General features: G+C 54.0%; 4 protein-coding genes across 4 annotated transcripts in view; 1 reads left to right on the top strand and 3 right to left on the bottom strand.

Moving 5' to 3' along the window:
* DNAJC11 (DnaJ heat shock protein family (Hsp40) member C11) overlaps positions 1 to 2,835 on the top strand; it is a 66,020-nt gene extending 63,185 nt beyond the window's left edge. The window contains exons 15-16 of the mRNA XM_058552791.1: positions 468 to 597; positions 1,255 to 2,835. Coding sequence (XP_058408774.1) covers positions 468 to 597; positions 1,255 to 1,280 — 156 coding nt within the window. The 3' untranslated portion in view covers positions 1,281 to 2,835. The remainder of the gene's footprint in view (positions 1 to 467; positions 598 to 1,254) is intronic.
* A 349-nt stretch (positions 2,836 to 3,184) lies between these two features.
* THAP3 (THAP domain containing 3) lies at positions 3,185 to 10,863 on the bottom strand. Its single transcript, XM_058552793.1, has 5 exons — positions 10,751 to 10,863; positions 7,675 to 7,867; positions 5,021 to 5,083; positions 4,258 to 4,362; positions 3,185 to 3,960 (listed from the first exon to the last, which is right to left on the bottom strand). Exons 1-5 carry the CDS (start codon positions 10,822 to 10,824, stop codon positions 3,676 to 3,678), a joined length of 720 nt encoding a protein of 239 aa, XP_058408776.1. The 5' UTR covers positions 10,825 to 10,863; the 3' UTR covers positions 3,185 to 3,675.
* A 2,057-nt stretch (positions 10,864 to 12,920) lies between these two features.
* On the bottom strand, positions 12,921 to 20,141 carry PHF13 (PHD finger protein 13). Its single transcript, XM_058552794.1, has 4 exons — positions 19,809 to 20,141; positions 17,305 to 17,406; positions 15,241 to 15,775; positions 12,921 to 14,594 (listed from the first exon to the last, which is right to left on the bottom strand). The coding sequence occupies exons 1-4, from the start codon at positions 19,845 to 19,847 to the stop codon at positions 14,368 to 14,370; spliced, it is 903 nt and encodes a 300-aa protein (XP_058408777.1). The 5' UTR covers positions 19,848 to 20,141; the 3' UTR covers positions 12,921 to 14,367.
* LOC131412325 (skin secretory protein xP2-like) lies at positions 19,850 to 20,791 on the bottom strand. Its single transcript, XM_058551914.1, has one exon. It carries the CDS (start codon positions 20,789 to 20,791, stop codon positions 19,850 to 19,852), a length of 942 nt encoding a protein of 313 aa, XP_058407897.1.
* Positions 20,792 to 22,468: the final 1,677 nt, after the last annotated feature.

Raw genomic sequence — 22,468 nt, 5'->3', positions numbered from 1 at the left:
AAGCAATACGTACCCTGCCTCCATGGAGCTTATATTCTGCTTATTCCTCGCCTTGTTCCAGAAAGAGTGTGAGTTGTCTGTAGCACGTTAGAGGCTCACACTGGAGCCTGGGGCGTGGATGATAAAGGCAAATTAAAATGCATATTAGCTCAGGCCACTGAACTCCTAGCTCACTGAGTTAAGTCAGCTGTATCTCCAACTTGGTGGGGCTTCTCTGAGGATGGAGTCATATTTAGAGTGGGGGAAGGGGCCAGTATTGAGAGGGAAATCTAGAACTAAATAGGCAGCTTTTTGAAATTCTCATTTCTTTTTCCTCAAGCTCCCAAGTTTGCATCTGTCATAGGCAGCTCCCAAGGGAAAATCAAGGCCCTTCCACACTGCACCTTCAGGGGGCAGCAGACAGTAGTGGTGCCAGGTTTGTAAGGACTGTCTCGAGGCATCTTTGAATAAGAATCTGTTTGTTACAGGCTGGGCTGCCTGGGTTCTATGACCCGTGTGTGGGTGAAGAGAAGAACCTGAAGGTGCTGTACCAGTTCCGGGGGGTCCTGCATCAGGTGATGGCACTGGACAGTGAGGCGCTGAGGATACCAAAGCAGTGTGAGTAGCTGCCCCTTTGCAAGCCACCTGCCCTGTGCGTGGAGCAGGGAGAGGCCCTCGGCCTCTGACAGGGACCGGGCACGTCAGTGTGGGGCCACAGCCATTTTCCCTCTGTCATTGTCTTGGAGCAGGCAGGCTTGGGAATCATGACTGGCTCAGAGCCCACAACATGATGCCCTGAGGAGGGGGTGTGGGCCCTTTCCTAGGTGGAATTCGAGTGAGCTCTTGGCTTGGAAACTACAGCTTGGGTGGCTGGGTATGAAGCAAATCCAGCTGCTCCTTGTTCTAGAACCAGCTGATTCTCGGCACCTTGTACACAACTAGTCAGCCATAGGCCAGGCAGCCTTGGGTCTGGTGATGACTGAACCCCTTAAGTGGAAAGAGAGTGTAGAAAGAGTTGCGTTTTGGGCCGTCCCTGTGGCTTAGTGGTTAAGTGCGTGCGCTCCGCTGCTGGCGGCCCGGGTTCGGATCCGGGGTGCGCACTGACGCACCACTTCTCTGGCCATGCTGAGGCCGCATCCCACATACAGCAACTAGAAGGATGTGCAGCTATGACACACAACTATCTACTGGGGCTTTGGGGAAAAAATAAATAAATAAAATTAAGAAAAGAAACAGTTGCCTTTTGATACATTGAGTTTGTCTCTTCTTTTACAGCTCACAGGATTGATACAGATGGATAAACTACTTGAGAAACCAGATTAAAAAGAGGCTACAAATAATCTTTTCCTGGGAGTCTACAAATTTGGAAGCAGGGGAAAAAACCCAGACGTCAGATGTGTTTATTTTATATTATTCCTGTAGAAGGTGGTACCATGTCAATTATGTGAAGGGACACACAGGCACCCCGCTTTCATGGGTGCTGTAGGTAGGACTGAGGCAGCCCCACCTGGACCAGAACCGCAGCACCACCCATGGCTGTTTTCCCAAGGATCACGTCCCTAGAGGGAAGGGCCTGGGCCCCAGGGCGCCTGCAGGTCCCTCCCCAGGCTCAGTGTGTTTGCTGACTGCAGCCACCCAGTAGCTCTTGGTCTCTCTTGAGGTATTTATGGAACATCTTGCCCTCACACACAGGACTGAACTGCTTTTCCTAAAATCCACATTGAACATGGAAAACAAAATGGAAAGGAAGGAAGGAGTTCTCAGGAGCAGAGGTCTCCAGACCAAGTGAGCATCTGTTCAATCAACTTCCCGAAAACCACCTTTTCCTCCTGAAATATTACTAAGTGAATCTGCAGAGTATTGTGTGGGTTTATAAATTTGCTTTTTATCTGAGAATGAATGGTTTTGGAAATTAGTCTCTTTTTTCTCCTCCCAGAACTTCTTGAATCATTCCACTGGCACCTGGTTTGGGACACGGTGGTGTAACTCCAGGTCCCAGGGCCCATCCCTGTCACGGGTCACTCCCAGGAGCCACCTATATCCTTGTGGGAGAAGGTAGATGAGAGCTGAGCCGTGTCCCTCTCAACCTGCCCCACACAGCTCAGCCTGACCTGCTGTGCCCTTCACACTAGAGTGTAGTGTGAGAATGAAGAGAGGTTGGGGGGGGCGGGAGGAGGGAAGCATAGCTGAGGGGGCTTGAAAGGACCAGGGCTCAGACGTGCCAAATCCTGAGCCAGTCCTGAGCGCCAGGAGAGCTCCGAGGCTGCCTGTGCCTCGCTCACACACATGGCCAGCAGGTGTCACTGCCGCTCCCCACGACTGGTCATGTCCAACTCCCTCCTCAGAGGGGCCTCCTGTCTGGGTGTCTGCTCCCAAGACTTTCTTTCACTTGCCTCTTCTGTGGCTGCAGACTGTTTTGGGAGCCAGGATACTCCTGAACAGCCTGGTCTGTTAACTGTGGTAACAGTTACCTGATGAGCAAAGAGGGCCTGGATGGTGGTGGTTCTGGCAGCCTCCCTGTAGCTATTGCTCAATGAGGCTTCATTCCCTGGCATTGGTACCTGAGTAACTGCTAATGACCCCCTTCCTCCAGTTTTTAAAATCAGTTCAGGTTGCCCGGTTCTCTAATATTTATCTATCTCTTTATCTCCATTTTAAATAAGTTTTTCTCTGAGCTGCTGCTCTGAATGTGAATCGTGCAATAAGCATTGCGTTAAGCTGAGTCTGACTTCCAACACAGCCCTGTGTTCCCTCCGCGGCCCCTCCACAGCCGGTGGCTCTTCTGGACACTGATTGTTTGCAACAGACTGTACAGAAGGCACACTCTTACCACAATAAACCTGTCCTGAAATCTGGGCACAGTGTTTTACTGCATCTGTGTGTTCATTTTTAGGAGTGAGCAAAACGAGGGAAGTGCCCCCTCCTCAAAGGCCTCGTTCCGTCCTTGATTCTTTGCTTTTTAAACCATGAGGCTTCACTCGAAGCTGTGGTTCGGTTTTCTACATCTGACGTTTGCCTGAGAAATAAATAGAGTCCAGAGTTTGGAAATCACTTAGGCTAGGATTTTTGTTTTCTCTAAGTAGAGTCACATTTTTTTTTAGTCATGCCCAGCCTGCTCTTCAATAGGAAACAGGAAGTCAATCTTCCCACTAGCAGCAAATGTCAACTTAGTGCTTGTTTTTAAATAAAGGAGGAAAACCCGCAGTGTGGGAAGACACTTTATTTTGTTGTTTGCTCAAACCAGGCTGGGAAAGGAGGCACTCCTTAGAACAGAGGCCAGTCTCAGCCACTGAGCCAGCTGTCCAGGCAATAGAGGGGACCACTCACGCTGCCATCACCCTCTCGCATGTGGGGTGGGAGTCACCCCACACACTAAGTCTGTCCCTGGACCCAAATGCCCCTCAAGGAAATGTCCTTCCTGCCTGTTGGGGGAGTGTCTGCCACCCTGTGGCTCCCAAGATGCTCGCCCAGCTTGTGCTGAAAGGACTAGGCTGTCATGCTCACAGCCCACCCTTCTGGCCTGATGCTGCTCAACTTCACCTGCGATGGTGTTGGCCTCCTCACTGGGGGCTTGGCCTGGCCTGCCTCACTGCCACTTTTGAGTGGCAGGGGCAGGACTGAAAGGTCCACAGCCAGAGCCCCAAAACCACTGCCCCACCTCCCAGAGGCTCCAACAAGAAAGCCTGGCTGTCTGGCTCAGCTCTGCTGCTCTAGCCGCAGCCTGGCCTGGAGTCCCGCCTGCCCGGCTCTGGAAGCACGGAGGCGGCTGGACATCCTCCGCATCACCAGCCTCTGGGCCTTCAGGCGCTTTCGGAGCTTTTCATTTTCCTTCAGAGTGAGGAAGAGTTTTTTCTTTAGGGCATCTAAGTCCAAAATGGCGTAGCTGTGATCAGATGGCTGCGTGGGGAGGGGCCTTCTCAGCCCTGTGGGGCTGGCCTGCTGACCAGGGGCCTTGGTTGCTTCCGGTCTGTGTGGCAGGACCTGAGGACAGAGGAGGGTGAAAGATAAGGAGTGCCCAGCGGTCAAAGCCCGAGACTGGCAGCCGAGCTGCTCTCCACAGAAAGGTGGCGTGTCACCACACTCAGCAGCACTCACCTCCCGAAGCTCTCCTAAAATCCATGTCTGCCCAAGCTAATTTTATTGGGAGGGTCTGAAATCAGGGCTACACACCATGGTGCTTGTGGTTTGGGCACCAGTTTTCTTCATTTTGTTAGCGAATCCCCTCTTGCTGAGACCAACCAACCCCATGCTGCCTGCGTACCTGGCCCAGCACCTCACCTGCTCCTCAGGGCCTCCGGCGTTTGGGGGCAGCTGCAGCACTTCCAGCGCGGTGTCCACCTTTCTCCCGGGGCCGCGCTCCCCAGCCCCCACCTCGGGCAGGACCTGGGAAGGGCAAGGCAGAAGCATGCAGCTGACACCGGATCTTCCCACAGCTGTTACTTGTCCATCCCACCAGGAATCCCTTCACACTGTTGCGGGCGGTGGCCACTGCCCGGAGACCAGCAGAAACAGCCAGCTTCCTCCTCCACAGGCCTAAGACCCGACCCTTAGAAATCGGACGCGAGCCGGACTTGTAACCAAGGGCCACTGCTTGCTATTGAACAGGAAGGAGGAGGCATGAGAGGCTTCTGCTTTCCCTTTTCTAGCAAACTAGAGAATCCAAAACACTAGCTTCTTTTTTTTTTTTAAAGCCGGTTTCTTTTTTTTTTTTAATTTTTATTTATTTTATTTTTTTTCCCCCAAAGCCCCAGTAGATAGTTGTATGTCATAGTTGCACAGCCTTCTAGTTGCTGTATGTGGAACGCGGCCTCATCGTGGCCGGAGAAGCGGTGCGTCGGTGCCCGCCCGGGATCCGAACCCGGGCCACCAGCAGCGGAGCGCGCGCACTTAACCGCTAAGCCACGGGGCCGGCCCCAAAACACTAGCTTTTGAGGAAAGCATGACAAACGCCCAGCAGGCCAGCCTGGCAGGCAGGTGATGCTGCTCAGTCTCCATCTCGCAGCCTAAGTCCAAACGCTTGTGACGGCCGCAACGGACTCACCTCTTCCTTCTCAGAGTCGGCCTTTCTGCGCTCGCCAGCAGGGTCTGTGCTCTCCCTCACCAGCTGCAAGAGACACGGACCTGCTGTAGACGGGCCGAGGTTCTGCTCACTCGGGGCACGAGCAGATGTGCTCCCCGAGAATCCCATGGCCAGGCACCAGGCCTTGTGCATCTTTGTCCCCTTGCTCAGCCCCATGTTTGTTCAATTAAACCCAGAAACCCAGCCCAGCTCTACTCTCACCACCCACTGATGTGCTTCTTTTTCCAAAGATGTTCCCAAATCTTGGGTCAGAGGCCCATGAACAGGTCCCTATGAAGCCAGAGACTGTCTCATTCACGTGTCACCCCAGGGCCTGGCATTCTTCTAAGCACGTAGTAGGTGACTCATTTTGCTCAGTGAATGACAGCCACGCAGTAGAAAACGTCTGACTCAGAGCCTGTAGTCCCCAGGTGGCCATGGAGCTGAGCCAGGGCCACAGGGCCGGAACTGACTTCTCCCTGCCCCAGGCACTGGAAGCACTGAGGAGTAGGGTCACAAATGTCCCCCCAGTTGTTAGACTAACCTCTTACTTCAGGGGCAAACACTTCACCACAGATGCTGAAAGGGAAAGTGATCAAATGGCTCTATTAACAAACGCCGGGGGCCGCTAATCAGTGGGCACAGAGCTTCAGCTCAGTGAAAACACTGATGTTCCAGTGCCTGCCATACAACATCGTGCCTACCATTCACAATCCTGCACTGTACACTTAAAGCTTGTTAAGAGGGTATATCTTGTGTTAAACGTTCTTACCCCAATAAAATTTTTTTTTTTTTTTGAGGAAGATTAGCCCTGAGCTAACATCCGTTGCCAATCCTCCTCTTTTTGCTGAGGAAGATTGACCCTGGGCTAACATCCATGCCCATCTTCCTCTGCTTTATATGGGATGCTGCCACAGCATGGCCTGATAAGCAGTGCGTAGGTCCGTGCCCAGGATCCGAACCTGCCAACCCCAGGCTGCCGAAGTGGAGCGTGCGAACTTAACCACTACACCACCGGGCCACCTCAAAATTTTAAAATATATATATAAAGTAAAAATAAAAGGCCTTCCACAAACCAAACATGCATTCAGTACCTACTCTGCCAGGCAGTGCTGCGGCTGTTAGGAATAAAGCAGTGAACCGAGTCCCTGTCCCCATGGCACTTACACCGGAGGAAGAAGACCAAACAAGGGAGACACCGAGGGCGGCAGATGGGGACGGTCAAGGTGCTATAAAGACCAACAAGCAGGAAAGGGAGGGAAGGGCCAGCAGGGGGAGGTGGAAACAGTGGTGGAGAGGGCCCTCCCACAGGAGACGTGAACACGGACTTGGAGAAGGAGAGGCCGCAAGCGTACAGATGTCTGGGAAAGATCAAGGGCAGAGGCCCTGGCACAGGCATTCTGGGCATGTTTGCTCACAAACGGCTGCCTGTTCTTCCTCACGCCCTGTAACTCAACTCATGGTTTCCACTGGCTCCCTTTTCTCTCCTTCCATTAAAATCAAACTAGCATAGGAATTTGTCAGCCTTGGGGTCCACCAGCACTTTGCCTTCCAGGTTCAAACAGCCGCCCCGCTGTGGAGCCCACACTGTGGGCCTCGGGACACCTGTAGGCTTTACGGAAGTCCACATAACCCCCTCATGGCTTCAACAGCCAACTGTCTGTGAGCTCTCTCCCAAGCCAAATCCACACATCCTGCCCCACCGAGACATGTCTACCTCAGTGTCCCACTGGGAAGTCTAACTCAACAAGCACAGGACCAAACTCCTCAGGGAATCAGGGAACCCCACGCCCCAGGGGCTCAGTGAGCTCTGCTCTCCCTGACCGCCTCCCTCTCCACCCACCGGCTCTGCAAAGTCCATCCACTCGATCCGCCTCTCCTCACCACACTCACCTTCAGCTCAGGCCACCACGACTGCACTCACCTGCGACACCACAGTGGCCTCCGAACCAGCTTCCAGCCAGAGGGAGCTTTCCAAAGTCACATCCCTCCCCACATCCCTCAACCAAAAACTCACAGCCTGTCCAACCATCTGGCCCCTGCAACCAGCCTGAGCTGATGCTGTTCCTGAGCGTGCCCAGATCCCTTCCGCCTCCAAGCCTCTGCCACGCTGGCCCCAGTCTCCCCCTGGTGCTCCACCTGCATCGTCCTTCCATGCCCTGGACAGAGCTCTCAGCTGGCACAGTGCAGCACACAGGAGGACTTTAACGGCGACCTGCTAAGTGGCAGTGGCACAGTGTCTGGACTACACGCTCCCAAGCCCTGGCTGGCTACTAGGAAGAATAAGATGAAGTCTAAACGCAACACAGCTGGCGGTCTTTGCTGTGGTGGCCTTGAGCTCGCATGAGGCCCAGCGGAAGCAAAATGCATAAAGGACCAGGCTCTTAGCACACTTGCCAGTCAGCTGCTTCAACAGCATCCAGTTGTGAAGCGTGCTTTATTTTTAAAGTGGCTTAAATTGTGACATCCCTCAAGCGAAGGTCATGGCCAGCAGGGCCGGCTGGGCTCTGCACCCCAGAGGCTTGACAGTGCCACCCTCACTGAAGTTCTCGGCCTGCGCCTTCACTGTCCCTGCAAACACCACCCCATCCCATGCAGGCCGGATCTGAAGAGACGCAAGACAGCAGTGTGTTCACCTGCGTGGGGTCCTGAAACGCAAACACCGTGGGCACAGCATTGTGCTTCAGGTTTTTGCGGTTTCCAAAGGCACTGAAGCACTCGGGCCGGAAGTGCTCGGAGCAGATGACCGTGTGCTGCTTCGGCTTGAAGTTGCCCCGGCCGATGTTCAGCACCCATTCCCTCAGCAGCTCCGGGCGGCTGAACGGGAACCTAAGGGGCAAAGGAAGGAGACGAAAGGGAATTAGCAAAGCCGAGTTCAGACCTTCAGAGTTTCGTGGAATGTTCACATCACCGCACAATATTTTACTGGACAGCTTGGAAAATTCAACAACCTCATCCAATTTCTGGAAGCTTCTGTCATGGCTATTTATGGCATCCTTAGCAGAAACCTGAGACCATGAACGTGGCCAAAGAGCCCAAGTGAGCTGTTTCTGAAGCTACGTTTGCCAGGTGAGCCTTCATTCGTTCCTTCAGGAGCCTGTCACGTACCAGGCGTGAATAAGACAGCCCCGCCCTCATGGAGCCTACATTCTAGAAGGGGGAGACAGACAGTAAACCCAACAGACGTAGACTGTGTAGGAATAAAGAGTAGGAAGTGGTCAGGGAAGGCCACCTGAGAGGATTTGAGCAGAGGCTACAGGAAGTGGGAGAGCGAGCCGTGTGGGTATCAGAAGGAAGAGGGAGAGGAGAGGCTCCATGACAGGCATGTGCCCGTGTGTATGAGGCGGCGTGAAAAGGCAGGTTCGGCTGAGACAGAGCAGGAGGAGTGGGGACCGCAGGACGCAGGCCTTGGGCAGATGGGGAGTCCCTGGAGGCTCCGGGCAGAGGGTGAAGGACCAAGTCCACCCTGCTGTAGGAGGGCACCTGGTGGCTGAGACCAGGGTGCCAGGAGGGGTGGGTAATGAACGGGCACATCTGGGATGTATTTTGAAAACCACGTAACAAGGTCTGCCTGCAGGCCATGAAATAAAAAGAGAAGGAAGGAGTTGCATGTATTAAAATGCAGGGGGAGGGGCCGGCCCCGTGGTGTAGCGGTTAAGTGCGCGCGATCCTGGGCGCCCACCAACGCGCCGCTTGTCAGGCCATGCTGTGGCGGCGTCCCACATAAAGTAGAGGAAGATTGGCCGGATGTTAGCTCAGGGCCAGTCTTCCTCAGCAAAAAGAGGAGGACTGGCATGGATGTCAGCTCAGGGCTGATCCTCCTCACAAAAAAAAAAAAAAAAAAAAAAAGCAAGAGGAGGCTGTAGGAGGGGCAGGTTTGGGGACTGAAAGTTTGGTTTCATATGTTAGATGGTAAACTGAGGTGCCTTTTAGATGCCCAAGTGCTGGAGTGGAGTGGCAGGTGGACACACATGTCAGGAGATGTCAATGTGGGGACCGTCCCTGCATAAAAGGTGGTAAAGTCATAAGCCTGGGTGAGATTGGTGCCCTGGAGAGCAAGTGTGGACAGGGACGATACAGAGCCATGCCCCTCACCCTGAAATGCTCCAAAGTCTGGTGCTGGAAATAAGGAGGATCCAGTGAAGGAGACTGAGAAGCGACACTGCGACAAAGGAAGAGGCCGAGAAGTGTCCCAGAAGCCAAGTGGGAGAGTCTCAAGGGGTCAGTGGTCAGTTGTGTCAAATGCTGCAGAGAGGTCAATCCAGTTGAGGATGGACAACTGCATTTGGCATCACAAGGGCCACTGGGGACTTGGCAGAGCTCTTTTGTGGGAGTGTGGGGGCAAGCATCTGATTGGAATGGGTTTGAGAGAGAACCAGAGGCAACTCCACCCGCAGGTATATATCGAACCAAAATGTACAGGTACATGCACCAGAAGACTCGTCCCAGCAAAAATGTCCAGAGCCATGTGCTTGTAACCGCCAAAAAACAGAGGCACCCAAATGCCCTTCAATTGTAGAACAAATCAATTCTAGTACATACATTCAATGGAACACTATGCAGCAATGAAAAGGAATGAACTGCTGCTTCGTGCAACCAGGATGGCTCTCACCAACATAATGGGGAGCAAAACACAGAGAAAGGTTCACACTGTGTCAACCCACTCACGTAAAGTTCAAAACAGGCCAAAGCAATCCACTGACAGACGGCAGGACCCTTGGGGACAGGGAAGGATGAAGGACTTGGGGGGTGCGGTTGGGGGGTCCCCTGATGTCCTAATTCACGGCAGTCAGACAGTGTTCACTTTGTTAGACTGGTTGGGCTGTGTACTTACTTGTGCACTTTTCTGTAAGCGTGTTATGGTACTTCAATAAAAACATTCACGCTGGAAAAGACAATAACAGGAGGGGAGGACGTGCACACAACGAGCGCGGCAGCCCTTTGGAGTCGTGCTCTAAAGGGACAGAGAAACGGGCAGGGGCTGGGACCTTGAGGAGAGTGGGCAACATTCAACCGGCCCAGAACGAGCTCTGCTGGGCAGGCCCGTTCTCTCGGCGCGGCCCGCACCCTGTCAGGGACAGAAAGGGACAGACTCCAAAATGCCCGCCATCATCCCCGGACTCCCGCGGAGTCAGCGCGCCGGGCCCCACTCCCCCCACGGGACCGTCCTCACTCCTCCACTCCACCTGCCTTCAGGACAGGCCTGCAGAGGGCACCGCACACCCAGCAGACGTCACTGTCAACTCATTCATTCAGCAAATGCATTCAGCAAATACTGGACGCCTACTAGTCTCAGGCTGCCTCTGTGGACAAGATAAAGGCCCTGGGACCTCCGGGGACGGACACTCAGTAACTGCAGGGTGCTAGGTGCTGGGTGCGCGCTGCCGGGGGACGGGCGGCCCCAGAGTCGAGCCCCGAGCTCGCAGCAGGGCCGGCCCACCGCCTCCTCGCACGCGGCTTCCCCGGCCGGCGGCGGGGTGCTGTGCGCCCCTCGACCGTCTGCCCACGCGCCCCGGCCGGCCGAGGCGGGCCGGGCTTCCGGGGCCCGTGACCCCGCCGACCCCGCGCCGCCGCCCCTCCGCGAAGGCTCGGCCGCACGCCCTCGCCCGCCCGGCGCACAGGCCTCGGGCTCCGGCGGGGGCCGCGGGCGGTCAGCCCCGGCGGGGCGGGCCGGGCCCCGCGCCCCGCGCCCCCCACGCCCCCGCCCCTCACCGGTGGAAGGTGAGCTGCTTCCTGCGGTTGCTGTAGCGGTTGCAGCACTGCCGGGCCGCGCACGACTTCGGCATCTCCAGACGCCAGGCCCAGCCGCCCCCAATAAAGATGGCGGCTGCGGGGCGCGGCGGAGCCTGCGGGCGGGGCGGGGTCATAGGACGGGGCGGGACCGGCCGAGAAGGCGGGGCAGGCGGTGGGCGGGGCCTGCAGGGCGGCAGGGCGGAGCCTGCTGGCGGGGCGGGGCCTGCAGGGTCGCCGGGAGGTGCAGGCGGGCCTGGCTCTGCTTTATGGCCAGCATCTCACGCGGTGCCCGCGACCGCGTCACCCCAGAGTCGCGCGAGCTCCGCGTGGCACGTCAAGAGGCGCTCTCGGCCGACTCAGGCCCAACACCCCTAACAGGGCTGGCCGGTTCAAGTTTCACCCCAGTTCACTGAAGCTCGTGGCCCTCAGCTCCTTGCTTTGGGGCCCCCAATATCACACCTACCAACAGCCTTGGAGAACTGGAAACCAGAGTAAGGCTCAACTACCAGCTTGGCCAGTATTTTCAAGATTTTAAGAGATGTCGATAGGCAGATTCTTGCTGCTGGAACGTCACTGGGGGAGGTACTAGTTGACCACTAGTTGGCCCCAGAGTTAGGCAGACACAGCTGATTGACAGAACAGGCTCAGGTACTGGGGACCCGAAGTGTAAAGAGGCAGAATGAGCACCCCAGAGAGATTCCAGTCCTGCTTACACAAGCTCAGAGGAGGCTGCAGCTTTTACAAAGCAGGTACTCACTGGGGTTTAAGCTAATCCACAATTCCATGGGGCCGGCCCCGTGGCTTAGCAGTTAAGTGCGCGAACTCCGCTGCTGGCCCGGGGTTCGGACCCCAGGCGCACACCAACACACTGCTTCTCCGGCCATGCTGAGGCCGTGTCCCACATACAGCAACTAGAAGGATGTGCAGCTATGACATACAACTATCTACTGGGGCTTTGGGGGGAAAATAAATAAATAAATAATTAAAAAAAAAAAATCCACAATTCGATGAAGAAATTGGGAAAGCTATTCCTGTCTATTCATACTGTGATTTGTTTCTGGAGAATTAACTGGAAAGGTATAATAAGGGCTGTGGGCATTTTTCATCCTGCTAAACCAAACTTAAGACTTTAACTTCCCAAGTCTTCATGTAGTCATGGTTTGGGGGAGATGATAAAGGGAGAAACACACAATTGTCCCTCAGCACAGAGCACCAACACCTGAAGCCAGACATGAACCTCAAAGTAGCAATATATTTATTTACAAAATATACAGTTTCACAGAAACAGCTTCGCTTTATACACATAAACTTTATAATTACACAGAACCATGTAAACGATGTTAAGTGTCTGGCCGGGCCAAAGCCAATGGGAGGGGCCTACTTTTGGGGTGACATCTTTCCCTCCCCTCACTTCATTAGCCACCAACCAGGAGCCCCTAGATGGGCCAGGCCTAATTTGCATAAAGCTGATTGCAGCTGCCCAGCTCAATCTAACACAAAAACCAAGGTGTCCTGACTTCTTAGACACCACCCACAGGGATAGATCTGTTAAAAGAACAAAAAGAAAATGTAGGAAACAAATCGAGATGATTATCAAATGCCTTCCAGAGGCATCACCAGGCATTGCACCTTCTAAGAGCAATACAACAGTTGCCAGGGCTGGCAGTTCCACTCTAAAACCACACATACTCTTAAATGCACTTTTAAAACTTTGTGGAGTTTTTTTTAAAAAAGAAGAAAAACACTTTGGAACTTTGGCTATTCTCATGGTGAAGACACCAGACAGGCAATGTCATGGGGCAGATCTTTGGCAAATTCCTCTCCAACTTTTCCTGGACGTTTGCCCTAGTCAGAGCCAGACAGTTGTCTGGGGAGAAGGTTGTTTCTAAGCCAGCTTCTTACTATTTTTCTCTACAGTAGACCTTCTCCCTTGGGGATCTTCACAATAAACTGGGTTTCAGAAACTATTTCTATTTTTCTCTTAATATAAGCACAGAATTAAAAACAAAACAAAAAAACGCAGTTTGCTGGTCAAGCATGAAAGATACTAGGACAAAATATGGGCTCCAATTAGCCAAATTCGGTTCAACCCCCTTGGTGTTTCAGTGAGAGAATGTGGACGGAGAAGCCTGGTGGTCCCACACAAGGGAGAAGCCTCCAGCAGAGAGACTGGGGGTCCATCCTGCTGTAAATAAATATGACTAACTTGGGCATTTTCCCCTTTTCATGCTTTACAAGAAACGTTTATGAAAACACACCCATCGATTTACAAAAAAAACATTTTAGAGAACAAGTATTTGAACTGCTAAAAAGTAATATCAATTTCAGAGACAGCTGAAGGCCTCCTCTCCCTCTGAGCTCCAGAACCACCAGTGTGCCGGGGCACACTGCCCTCGAGCAGGCCCTGCAGGGACTTCAGAAGCCTCCAGAGCTGGCCCACGCAGGGGTCTCCCCAATCCAGGGTCCTAGTTCAGATCTAGGAAACTCTGCACAGTTCAATGGTAGATTCCTAGAGGCCAGTGTTACTGGATCACTCACTCACCAATTCAAACCAAGAAAAAGGCTTCACATCCTAACCTTGCCCCGTGGAACCAGCAGGCCAGCCTGTATGAGAACATACTAAGAATCACTGGTGAGAGAGTCCTATTTCCTAATTTTTCTTTACCCCATTATGTAGAGGAATGCCATTCCCCAGTGATTGCCTAACCTTTATGCTGCTACTGGAACAAGGTGAGGGGAAGAGACAAAGAGAGAATGTAAGTGCCCCCTCGCTTGAAAACAGCTTGCCTGGGCACCCCCAGGACCTCAAATGCCAACTAGAGAGAAAGGGCACCCAGGCAGAAATCTGTCAATACTTTTGGCTATATCGTGCAAAAAGACAGGTTTTTTACATCGTGCAAAACAGGAAACTGAGTTATGAACATGGGCCACCTCCATCCCCCAACCAACCCCCTTTCCACAGAGAAGTGGCCACATACTGTCCCTTTTAACAAACAGAAGGAAACTTAGGGATCACTAGCCAGCCCAGCGCCCTGGGGCTCCTCTCAGAGGAAGACCAGAGGACTCCAGCAGGCAGCCACTGAGGCAGGGAGAGGGCAGACCACGAAGGTAGGGGAAGCTTTGATGGTTGCTGTACAGACACTTATGGTAAAAGACTTACACTTGAGAAAAAAGCTTACAAGTATGGCTGTTCATTAACAGGCCAGGGAAACTGAACATCTCTCCCCAACACAGCGGAAGCAGGAGTAACAGCTAGCACTTGTTCCCATCGGTGGGAGCTTGTTAACAATGAGAGCAAGAATTCACAACTACCACGTACCCTCATGTTCAGCTGAACCAAACCCACTGCACTTGGGTGTTTAGTCCACCTCCACTGCAGAGAACACAGCTCCAGCAGCAGCTTTGGCCAATGAGGATTTATTCAGTCACTGGCTATGTACAGTTTATACCTTGGACAGCCTGTCCTTTTGCTTAGGCACCTGAATGGCAGGGGTCTGCCCGCACCAGAGCTGAGAGTTCTGTGCTCAACTAAGAGAGGGGCCAAAAAGCCCATCATCCCTTCCGATTCCTCATCCAGTCTCCTTGCTGGCCAGCAGTCAGTCCAGAAACAGCTTCCGGGAGCCCATTCGGGAACGGTTGGAACGGCGGATGTCAAACTTGGAGTCCCGGCACTTTTGGCAGACAAACACTTCCGGAACATTGGACTTCCGGATTTTCGCACAAGACAGGTGAATCCAAGTATGGCACTCATTACACTCTATCATGGGGCGGCCAGCAAAGGGCTTCATACAGAAGCAGGTGACAAGGTCCCAGGAGTCATCATCTGAAAGGAGAGAAACACATAAGAGGAGAGAAAAAACTTCTCAGGATCCCTCTCCATCAGGATCCCCCTCCATCAGGATCCCTCCCCATCAGAACCTCTCCCCATCAGAACCCCTTCCCAGCAGGAACCCTCTCCATCAGGACTCCTCCCCATCAGAACCCCTCTCCATCAGGATTTCTCTCCATTAGGACCCCTCTCCATCAGAACCCCTCTCTATCAGGATCCCTCTCCATCAGGACCTCTCTCCATCAGGAAAGCCGCTCTCCAATGGCACAGAGCAGGTGAGCCGCAGTGAAACCTGATCTTCAACAAACAAAACTGATTTCCACTTTCACTTAAGGCCGATACTTCCCTCCCTCTCTGAAAATGCAGTAAAAGTGCAACAAAGGGCACTGAAACATATGGTATCAGGAATTACCCGTGAGATGTTTACTTATGAGCTACATTATTTTTCCATTTTGAGGAAATGGAATCTCCCCTTCCTAATAAACATCTCAGTACTCACCTTCTGGCACCTTTCTCCCTGGACATGGTGGGGCACATTCTGCTGTCACACTCTAAAGAAAGTACCGCTGAGACTCCTGCCTATAATCACCTCTCTTCTGACCACCAGCCAACGGCGTGGCCGTACTCAGGGACCACTCACCTGAATCCACCATTATGTCCTCATCATTGCCGGTGCTGTCCTCATCCCGGAACACCACCTGCTTCCCCTGCCGGACGATAGTCCGTTTGCCTTCAGTTTTTATTTCTTTGACCTGATCAGGTGACACTGTGGCACAAGATCCACTGGAAGGTGTGTCAGAGTCCCAGCCCGAGCAGGGGTCACCGGGGGGCTGGGGGATATCCTGCAGGGTGGGACTCGTGGGGGTCTCTACATACGGATCAGCAGCTTCCAGCTTCATTAAGCTCCCCATGTAGCCCTCCTTCACGGGCACGTCACTGTCCCTTCGCTTCCTCTTCTTCTTCTTCTTCAGTTTGTCAGTCTTCTTTCTATCCAGCAGGAAGTTACTGGGCTTGGCTCGCTGCAGGAGGCTGGGCTGCAGGTGGCCAAAGCAGCGGTCAGAGACTGGCAAGGGCACCGAGGATGAGATGTCAGTGAAACCAGTGTCCCAGCCGTCGCTGTCAATGGTGCCAGCGGTACTGTTGGCAGGGCTGGGGCTGCTCCTCAAAGGGAGTTCCTGAAAAGACAGAGGCAAAGGCGGTGGGTTCCAATTATTTCGACCACCCCAGCAACAAGAGCTGGCCCAGAGCAGAGCTGCCCCAGGCAGCCCTGGCCAGGTGAGGCCTGCAAACAAGTGCTCCCATGACCTCGAGCTCCCCAGCTCTCATCAGTATTATTCTTTAAGAACAATGTCGTTAGTACTCTAGTGTGACCTTCCAGATAGAACGTGAACCCACAAGGGGGAAAACCTCCTGCCCTTGCTAAACCCTCAGCCCCTGTCCCAGAGCCAGGAACTCAATCAATATCCAATAAATATCTGTGAAAAGAGTGTTGAAGACACCCTCTCAAACCCTCTTATCTTTCCCCAATTGTAAAATCTCCCCTCTGACTGTCTTCCCAAAGGATGTATTTTTTTAATTAAGTGAATTTACGTTAGTTCTGAGAATTTTCTGACACTCTTTTTCAAAAATGGAGACTTCCCAAAATATTCCAAAATTAAAGCAGGTAATTACTGCCCCAAAGCAGTGAGCTAAATTCTATGGTTCCTTCAGACCATTCAAGCATTTTATTTGCAAATAGTGGCGACATTCTGCATGGCGCAAAGCATGTATCATCCACCTAGACAGCAGTGGGAACAATAAGCTGATGCTGACATTTGGCCTCCTAGGAGTCCTTTCTTTTTAGCTTTATACAATATGAATGAGGCCCCTGAAGTTTGAGCACCATGGCATCGCTCGTCACAGTTCTGCCCATTTCTCAGCAAAAAAAAAATTCCTTTAAATACATGGGATTTTGGCCACAAGTCTCTGAAGATTCTGTAACATGGTGTGCACAGCAACTGAGAGGCTGCTTGCCAGACACGGCAGTGTGGACCGAGCCAACCACCTGAACTCCAGGTGAATTCCAGGCCCCACCAGTGTGCCCCACAGTTCCCTCTCTGTGCCCCAGTGTCCTCATCTTTAAAACACGGATAGGGCCAGCCCCGTGGCTTAGCGGTTAAGTGTGCGCGCTCCACTGCTGGCGGCCCGGGTTCGGATCCTGGGCACGCACTGACGCACCGCTTCTCCGGCCATGCTGAGGCCGCATCCCACATACAGCAACTAGAAAGATGTGCAACTATGACATACAACTATCTACTGGGGCTTTGGGGGAAAAATAAATAAATAAAATTATTTAAAAAAAATAAAATAAAATAAAACACGGATAAATAATAGCACCTACTTCATTTCATTATAAGGACCAAGTACAGCACTTGGCCATAGAAAGCTCTCAGTAAGTACTGCCATTAAGAGCAGGCAGATATCAAATACACCATTTGCAAGCAAACTCTGAAAATTTACTAAATCATTTCTAGACAAGCCTGCATTTTCTATCAGAGGTTTAGGAACCCCTTCCCAGGCTGCCTAAGTTTCCAAGAAAGGTTTCTGACTATTGTCTAAAATATTGTCTAAAATCCTTCCGCACAACCCCTTCCAGACCCACCGCCTTGTCAGACACTTTGGTTTCACTGCCAGCAAGAAAGGTCTCAGAAGAGCTGAAGGTTACCTCCTTTGGATAAGGGATGTAGCCAGCATAGGCCAAGACAAAGGTGCAGAACTTGTTGAAATCCTCCACGGTCCTGCGCCTCTTGAAACTGGGGGAGTATTCCTATTAGCAGGGGAGAAAACGGAGTGTGTTTGAAAGCAGACATTTGTAGATGTAACGGCAGAAACAAAACTAAACAAGCTGGACCTTTTAATATCAACCACTCAAAAACACACCGCTAGATTTACAGACACTCTAGAAACAAGATAAGGTAAGTTCAGGTCATGAAATAACACTGTTTTCAGAAGGCTGAAAAACGAGGTATTATGATGTTACGCCAAGAATACTGGGAAACTGGTTAGGAGATAAACGCTCATACAAAAGTCTATTTCTTAGTGCTCATGTGGCATTTTCCACATTATCTACCATTTTCTGCAGCCCTATCAGGAGCTCTAGTAACTATTGTTTTTGCTACAGATTTTCCATTTTGAAAATAAACTTTTGCTGCAGCTGTAACTAAAGTCTTTTAGGTGATTTCAAAAGTCAGTTACTTCTTACCTTCAGACCTCACTCAGCCTGGGACCCTGGAACTGAATCTGCCTGACAGGCCCCCACCCCTCCTCCTAGCGGGCTCCCTCCTCCAGAGGAGGCACTTCCTGCTGGTCCCTGCACTGCTCCAGCCTCCAGGGGGCCAGGCGCCTAAATGTTCCCCGACTCAGGGAGCAAGCCAGAAACAGTCCTGCTAGTCTTATTTGCAGGTTGAAGATGAAGTACTAGAGGTTTTGGCTTACGCGTCCCGTGAGTCAATCTGGAAGCACCCTCGACAGGAAGGGATTTTCTCCCAAGGAGGAGAGCAGCTCAGGGAGAAAGAGCCCTTACTTTCTACTGAGCAAAACAACTGTCCTTTATTTCGATTTATTCGACTAGCATATTTACTGAGGTTTCCTTTAAGCATTTATCACGCACCCCCACCCCATCCTTACATGCTCAGCTAACATTTCCAAAGCCTAGGGGCCCTCTGCTCTGCTAGGATGATAGTGGGGGAGGGGAAAGGGTGGGTGGACTCCTGGGCCCGCCCCCGCCCAGCCCCTCCCCAGGACAGACGGGCCGAGTGGCACCGGCGTGCTGCCTGCAGGTTTCCTTCCAAGGGCTCCACTTCTTATTTTCTCAACTCGGTTCTAGCAAACCACCTTCTCCTCCCATCCCTCGGCCGCTGAGACCCCGAGGGGCGCGCAGGTTAGCGGAGCACCAGACAGAGCGCGGTACCCAGCGCCTCCTGCGCTCGAAAGATCCTGCCCCCACCCCCGGGGAGAACTGACCGCCCTCGCTCCGGCCCGGATGGGAGGCCCGCTGCCCTCGGCCCTCAAACTCTCGGGGAGAAGTTTTATTTCGGCGGAGAACGTGCAGCAGTGGGTCATGAGCCCAGACGCAGCACGGAAGGCGGCGGCGCCCTTGGGCCCGGGGCGGGGGGACCCGCGCCGCCCCCAACCCGTCCGCCGCGCCGCTCCAGCCCGGCCGCCTTTAGGAAAAGCAGATGGCTGTGCGGCCCCCTCCCCGCCCTCCCGTCTCCCGCGGAAGCCGCCCCCCGCCGAGACTCGGCCCCGGAAGGTGCGGGGCCCATCCCGCGAGGGAGGGGGCGCGGGAAACCGGGCAGGATTCGGGGTCCGGAGCTGGCAGGCCCCCCGAACCCCCGAGGCAGTAGCGCGGCGGGCGAGCGCGCCCGGCGCCGCCTCCCCTCCCCCACCCACCGCGGCCGAACCCGCATCCCGGACCCGGCGGGCCTCGGGAGGGCAGAGGGGGCGCGGCGGGAGCGCCGGGGGGGCCGGCCGAGAGAACCGAGGGCCGATCCCCGGAAGGAGGGGGAGAGGCGGGGCGAGTGGAGCCCGCGGGCGGGGGGCGGGGGCCCTGGAGGGGGAGGCGAGCGCTCCGGGGGTGGGGGGCACGGCTCGGGCCCCCGCAGTGGAGGAACCCCAAAGGACTAGGCGCCCCCGAGCCGGAGGGGGCGGGGGCTGCGCGGGAGTCAGGGGGCGGGGCGCGGGCCACCCGGCCTCGGGAATTAGGGGAGCGGGCGGGGGCGCGCGGAGCGGAGTCTCCGTCCGAGGGGGGCCACGAGCCCCTCCGGGAGGGGGAGGGGGAGGGGGATTCCTCCGAGAGGCGGGAGCGCGGGGCGGCGGCGGCTCGGCCCGAGTCCCCGGGGGCGGGGAAGGGGTAAGCCAGGCCGGCGGGGAGGGGCCGAGGGCGCAGACAGGTCCCGGGGCTGCGCGAGGCCGGGGAGGGGTGGGCACGGCGACCCAGGGGAAGGGGCGCCGGTAGGACGCGGACGACTGCGGAAAGGACGTCGGGGCGAAGGCCGGCGGGAGGACGGGGCGCGGGCCCAAGTGGGGGGCGGGGTTGGCGCCCGGGGGGGCGGTGAGGGAAAGCTGGGGGAGGGGAGGGCGGCGATCGGCCCGCGGGGGTCCAGCTCCCGCGAGCGCAGGAGCGGGCTGGGGGTGGTCGGGGACGACCGGGGCGCAGCTCTCACTCACCTCCGGATGGAAGGCGGCGGCGCAGGAGTCGGAGTCCATGTTCAGGGTGAGGGGCGGCGGCTGCGGGGCCGGGATGCGGGCGCCGGGCCGCGAGGCCACTCGGGGCTGGGGGCTCCGGCGGCCGCGCAGAGGGAGGGCGAACCCGAGAGGGGTCGCCCCGGCTGGAGGTGATGGGGGCTCGGCGTGTCGCGTCCCGGGCTCTGTGCTCCCGGGCCAGCGGCTCCACGGCCGAGCAGAGTTGGCGATGCAGCTCCCGCGGCGGGAGAGTCGCTGCGGGGGGCGGCGGCGACGGCGAGCGGGAACCCGACCGGCTCCCCAACCTGACGCCCAGTTCGGCTCGTGTCTCGGGAGGGAGGGCGGGAGAGCCGTGAGGGCTGTCGGGAAATGTAGTCTGGGGGCGACTGGAAGCTGATGGCGAGGGGGCGTGGCGCGGGGGCGGGCGCGGGGCATTGTGGGAGTCGTAGTCCCGGGCTTCGCCGCTGAGCCGCACAAAGGCCGCCTCGAGGACTCCAACCCCCATAGAGATCCGCGGCGGCTGCCCGGTTTGCGGAGGCGGTGTCTCCGGGACTTGAGGCCGCCGGAACGGGGGAGGTGCGGGGGCTCGCGCCCGCTCGGCGGTGGGGGAGGGGCGACGCCAGCGGCAGCGCCTCGGTCTCCGCGGGGGCGGGGGCGGGGGTGTCGCCCCGGCGGGTGGGGGCGGGGCCGGCGGCCTGGGTCGTGGAGGGCGGCGGCGACCGGTTCTTTCCTTTTCTCCTTTGGGACTTGGGGTTCGTGCCCCTTTGTGGGGCCGGGGTCCCCGCGGCCCGGGCGGGAGTGGGGGTGGCAGGGGCGGGAGCGACGGGTGCTGACGTCGCGGCCGCCCCCCGGCTCGGCTCCCCGCTCCTCCGGCCGGGTGGAGCGAACTTGTTTTCGCGGCTGCGGGTTTTCTCGCCGGCTGCTCCTTGCCCCGAGGGTCCGGTGCCGGCGGGACCACGGCCGAGCATGGTTAGGGCTCCCGAGGCTCTCGGGTGTCTGTAGGATCCGCTGTGGGGTGTCAGGTTACCGCATTTAAAAAAACTCTGCCCGTGTTACCAATTTTTAGACGACGTTTGCTGTAAATTCGCTTTTCTTCTCCTCTTCGCCTAGCCTTGGGACCGCCCCTGTTTTCTCACTTTAATTGAATGATTTCCTGAATCTGTTCCTCCCAGGATTTTAACTGTGGGGTGCGGCGAAAACTTAATAGAAATATTAGGTATTGGCATTGACTTTGTTTATTGATATTTAATTGAGGAACTTGCAGTGTTGAAATGCTGGAGCGCAGAGTATTTTACAGCTTTGTGTGTTGAAGGTTGACTGACTCTGAATACTTAGTTGAAAATTAACTGCTCCGATTAAATTACCAGGAAGAGGCCTGACATTCTTTAACATTTTAAATAACCATTTGAAAGAAAAAAAATCCATAAACAAAATGCAGATGATTCAGTAACGTATTTGGTAGCTTTGAAGACCAAGAAACTTGTGTTAAAAAAGAGTGACGTGAAATTTCAGAATCATATCAGAAAACTGACTTTTCTACGTACTAAATCAAAAGGATGAGTGGAAGAACCCCTAAAAGATGAGACTCTGAGGCCGTGAGTGCTACATGGGTTGGCTGTTGCTATTTAGGTGGTTAAGATAATTCTGATGGGAACACTCAGTGGTTAAGAGACTGGATTTATCTTAGAAATACTTCTCTGAGCCTCTGTTATGTAAGCTACAAAATTTTTAGCGTAGTACTTGCCTCAGTAAATAGTTTACTGTTGTTATTGTTGTTTAACATTACTTCAGCAGTATCTTCCCCAATTGAAGGGCTCCCCAGAGGTGATAACAAACTGAGGTGCTTTCCAAAAACTAGTAAGATAAAAACAGACATTGGACTCGGCCTGTGGAAACTCATTAACAACTTCTTACAGAGTTGTCACATTCAGGTGATCTAGCCAGATCTGAAATGTTATCACTGTGGCCAGAGCAAACATCCTGAGGTTAGCCAGTGTGGCCCAGAGTCACATTCACCAGGAGCACCTTCTTTTGCCTGAATAAAAAAGGACCAAGACAGATATTATCCTATTGATAGTTTAAAAGAATAATTATTAGAGGCAAAGTCAAAATGAGAGAAGAGGGAATTTTTTTTCAAGTCGTCATTATTCCCTATGGTATAATTTTTCACATAATAAACATTAAATCCCCTCCCCATTAAGAAACTGAAATAAAGAACTTGTTCATAATAATAATGGACTTGATCACAAACCTAGAATTCAGAAAACTTTATTGGACCGCTCAGTCACTCTAAGGAAAGAAAATCCCAAACTTGGATTATGTCATGTGACAGTGATAACTCTTGCTTAGAATAGGTGTCCAATAGATATTTCTTGAATAAAGTCTTAGTAAACAATAGTTCTTAGTACACAGATGTGACCAGGACCACCTGGTGTACTCTGCTTGTCTCCCTGCCTGCCACTCCAGTGAAATAGAAAACTTCATGGAGAAGGATCTTTGTCTCCTTCCTTTGATTTCCCTTAGAAATTTAACGCTTTGGAAGAGGTTTAGAAATTAATATTTACTATTCCTTCCCTAGATTCAAAAAAGGACTGTAACACCAATAACTGACCCAAATTCAATAGCATACTATGTAGCTATGGGGT

This window comes from Diceros bicornis, chromosome 13 (assembly GCF_020826845.1).
Source record: "Diceros bicornis minor isolate mBicDic1 chromosome 13, mDicBic1.mat.cur, whole genome shotgun sequence".
Classification (NCBI taxonomy): domain Eukaryota; kingdom Metazoa; phylum Chordata; class Mammalia; order Perissodactyla; family Rhinocerotidae; genus Diceros; species Diceros bicornis.
Note: the sequence above shows the minus strand (reverse complement) of the source record. Positions and strands in the feature narration are given on the sequence as shown.

What these genes read in the sequence shown, in the direction of transcription:
- THAP3 (XM_058552793.1), bottom strand. Translation starts at nt 10,824, where the DNA reads ATGCCGAAGTCGTGCGCGGCCCGGCAGTGCTGCAACCGCTACAGCAAC. An exon ending in AAGCAGCTCACCTTCCACCG is followed by an intron (nt 7,868 to 10,750) that starts GTGAGGGGCGGG and finishes TTTGCCCCTTAG; the next exon opens with GTTCCCGTTCAGCCGCCCGG. An exon ending in CCGGAGGCCCTGAGGAGCAG is followed by an intron (nt 3,961 to 4,257) that starts GTGAGGTGCTGG and finishes CTCTGTCCTCAG; the next exon opens with GTCCTGCCACACAGACCGGA.
- PHF13 (XM_058552794.1), bottom strand. Translation starts at nt 19,847, where the DNA reads ATGGACTCCGACTCCTGCGCCGCCGCCTTCCATCCGGAG. An exon ending in CCGCCGCCTTCCATCCGGAG is followed by an intron (nt 17,407 to 19,808) that starts GTGAGTGAGAGC and finishes CCCTGCTAATAG; the next exon opens with GAATACTCCCCCAGTTTCAA. An exon ending in ACATCCCTTATCCAAAGGAG is followed by an intron (nt 15,776 to 17,304) that starts GTAACCTTCAGC and finishes CTGTCTTTTCAG; the next exon opens with GAACTCCCTTTGAGGAGCAG.
- LOC131412325 (XM_058551914.1), bottom strand. Translation starts at nt 20,791, where the DNA reads ATGCTCGGCCGTGGTCCCGCCGGCACCGGACCCTCGGGGCAAGGAGCA.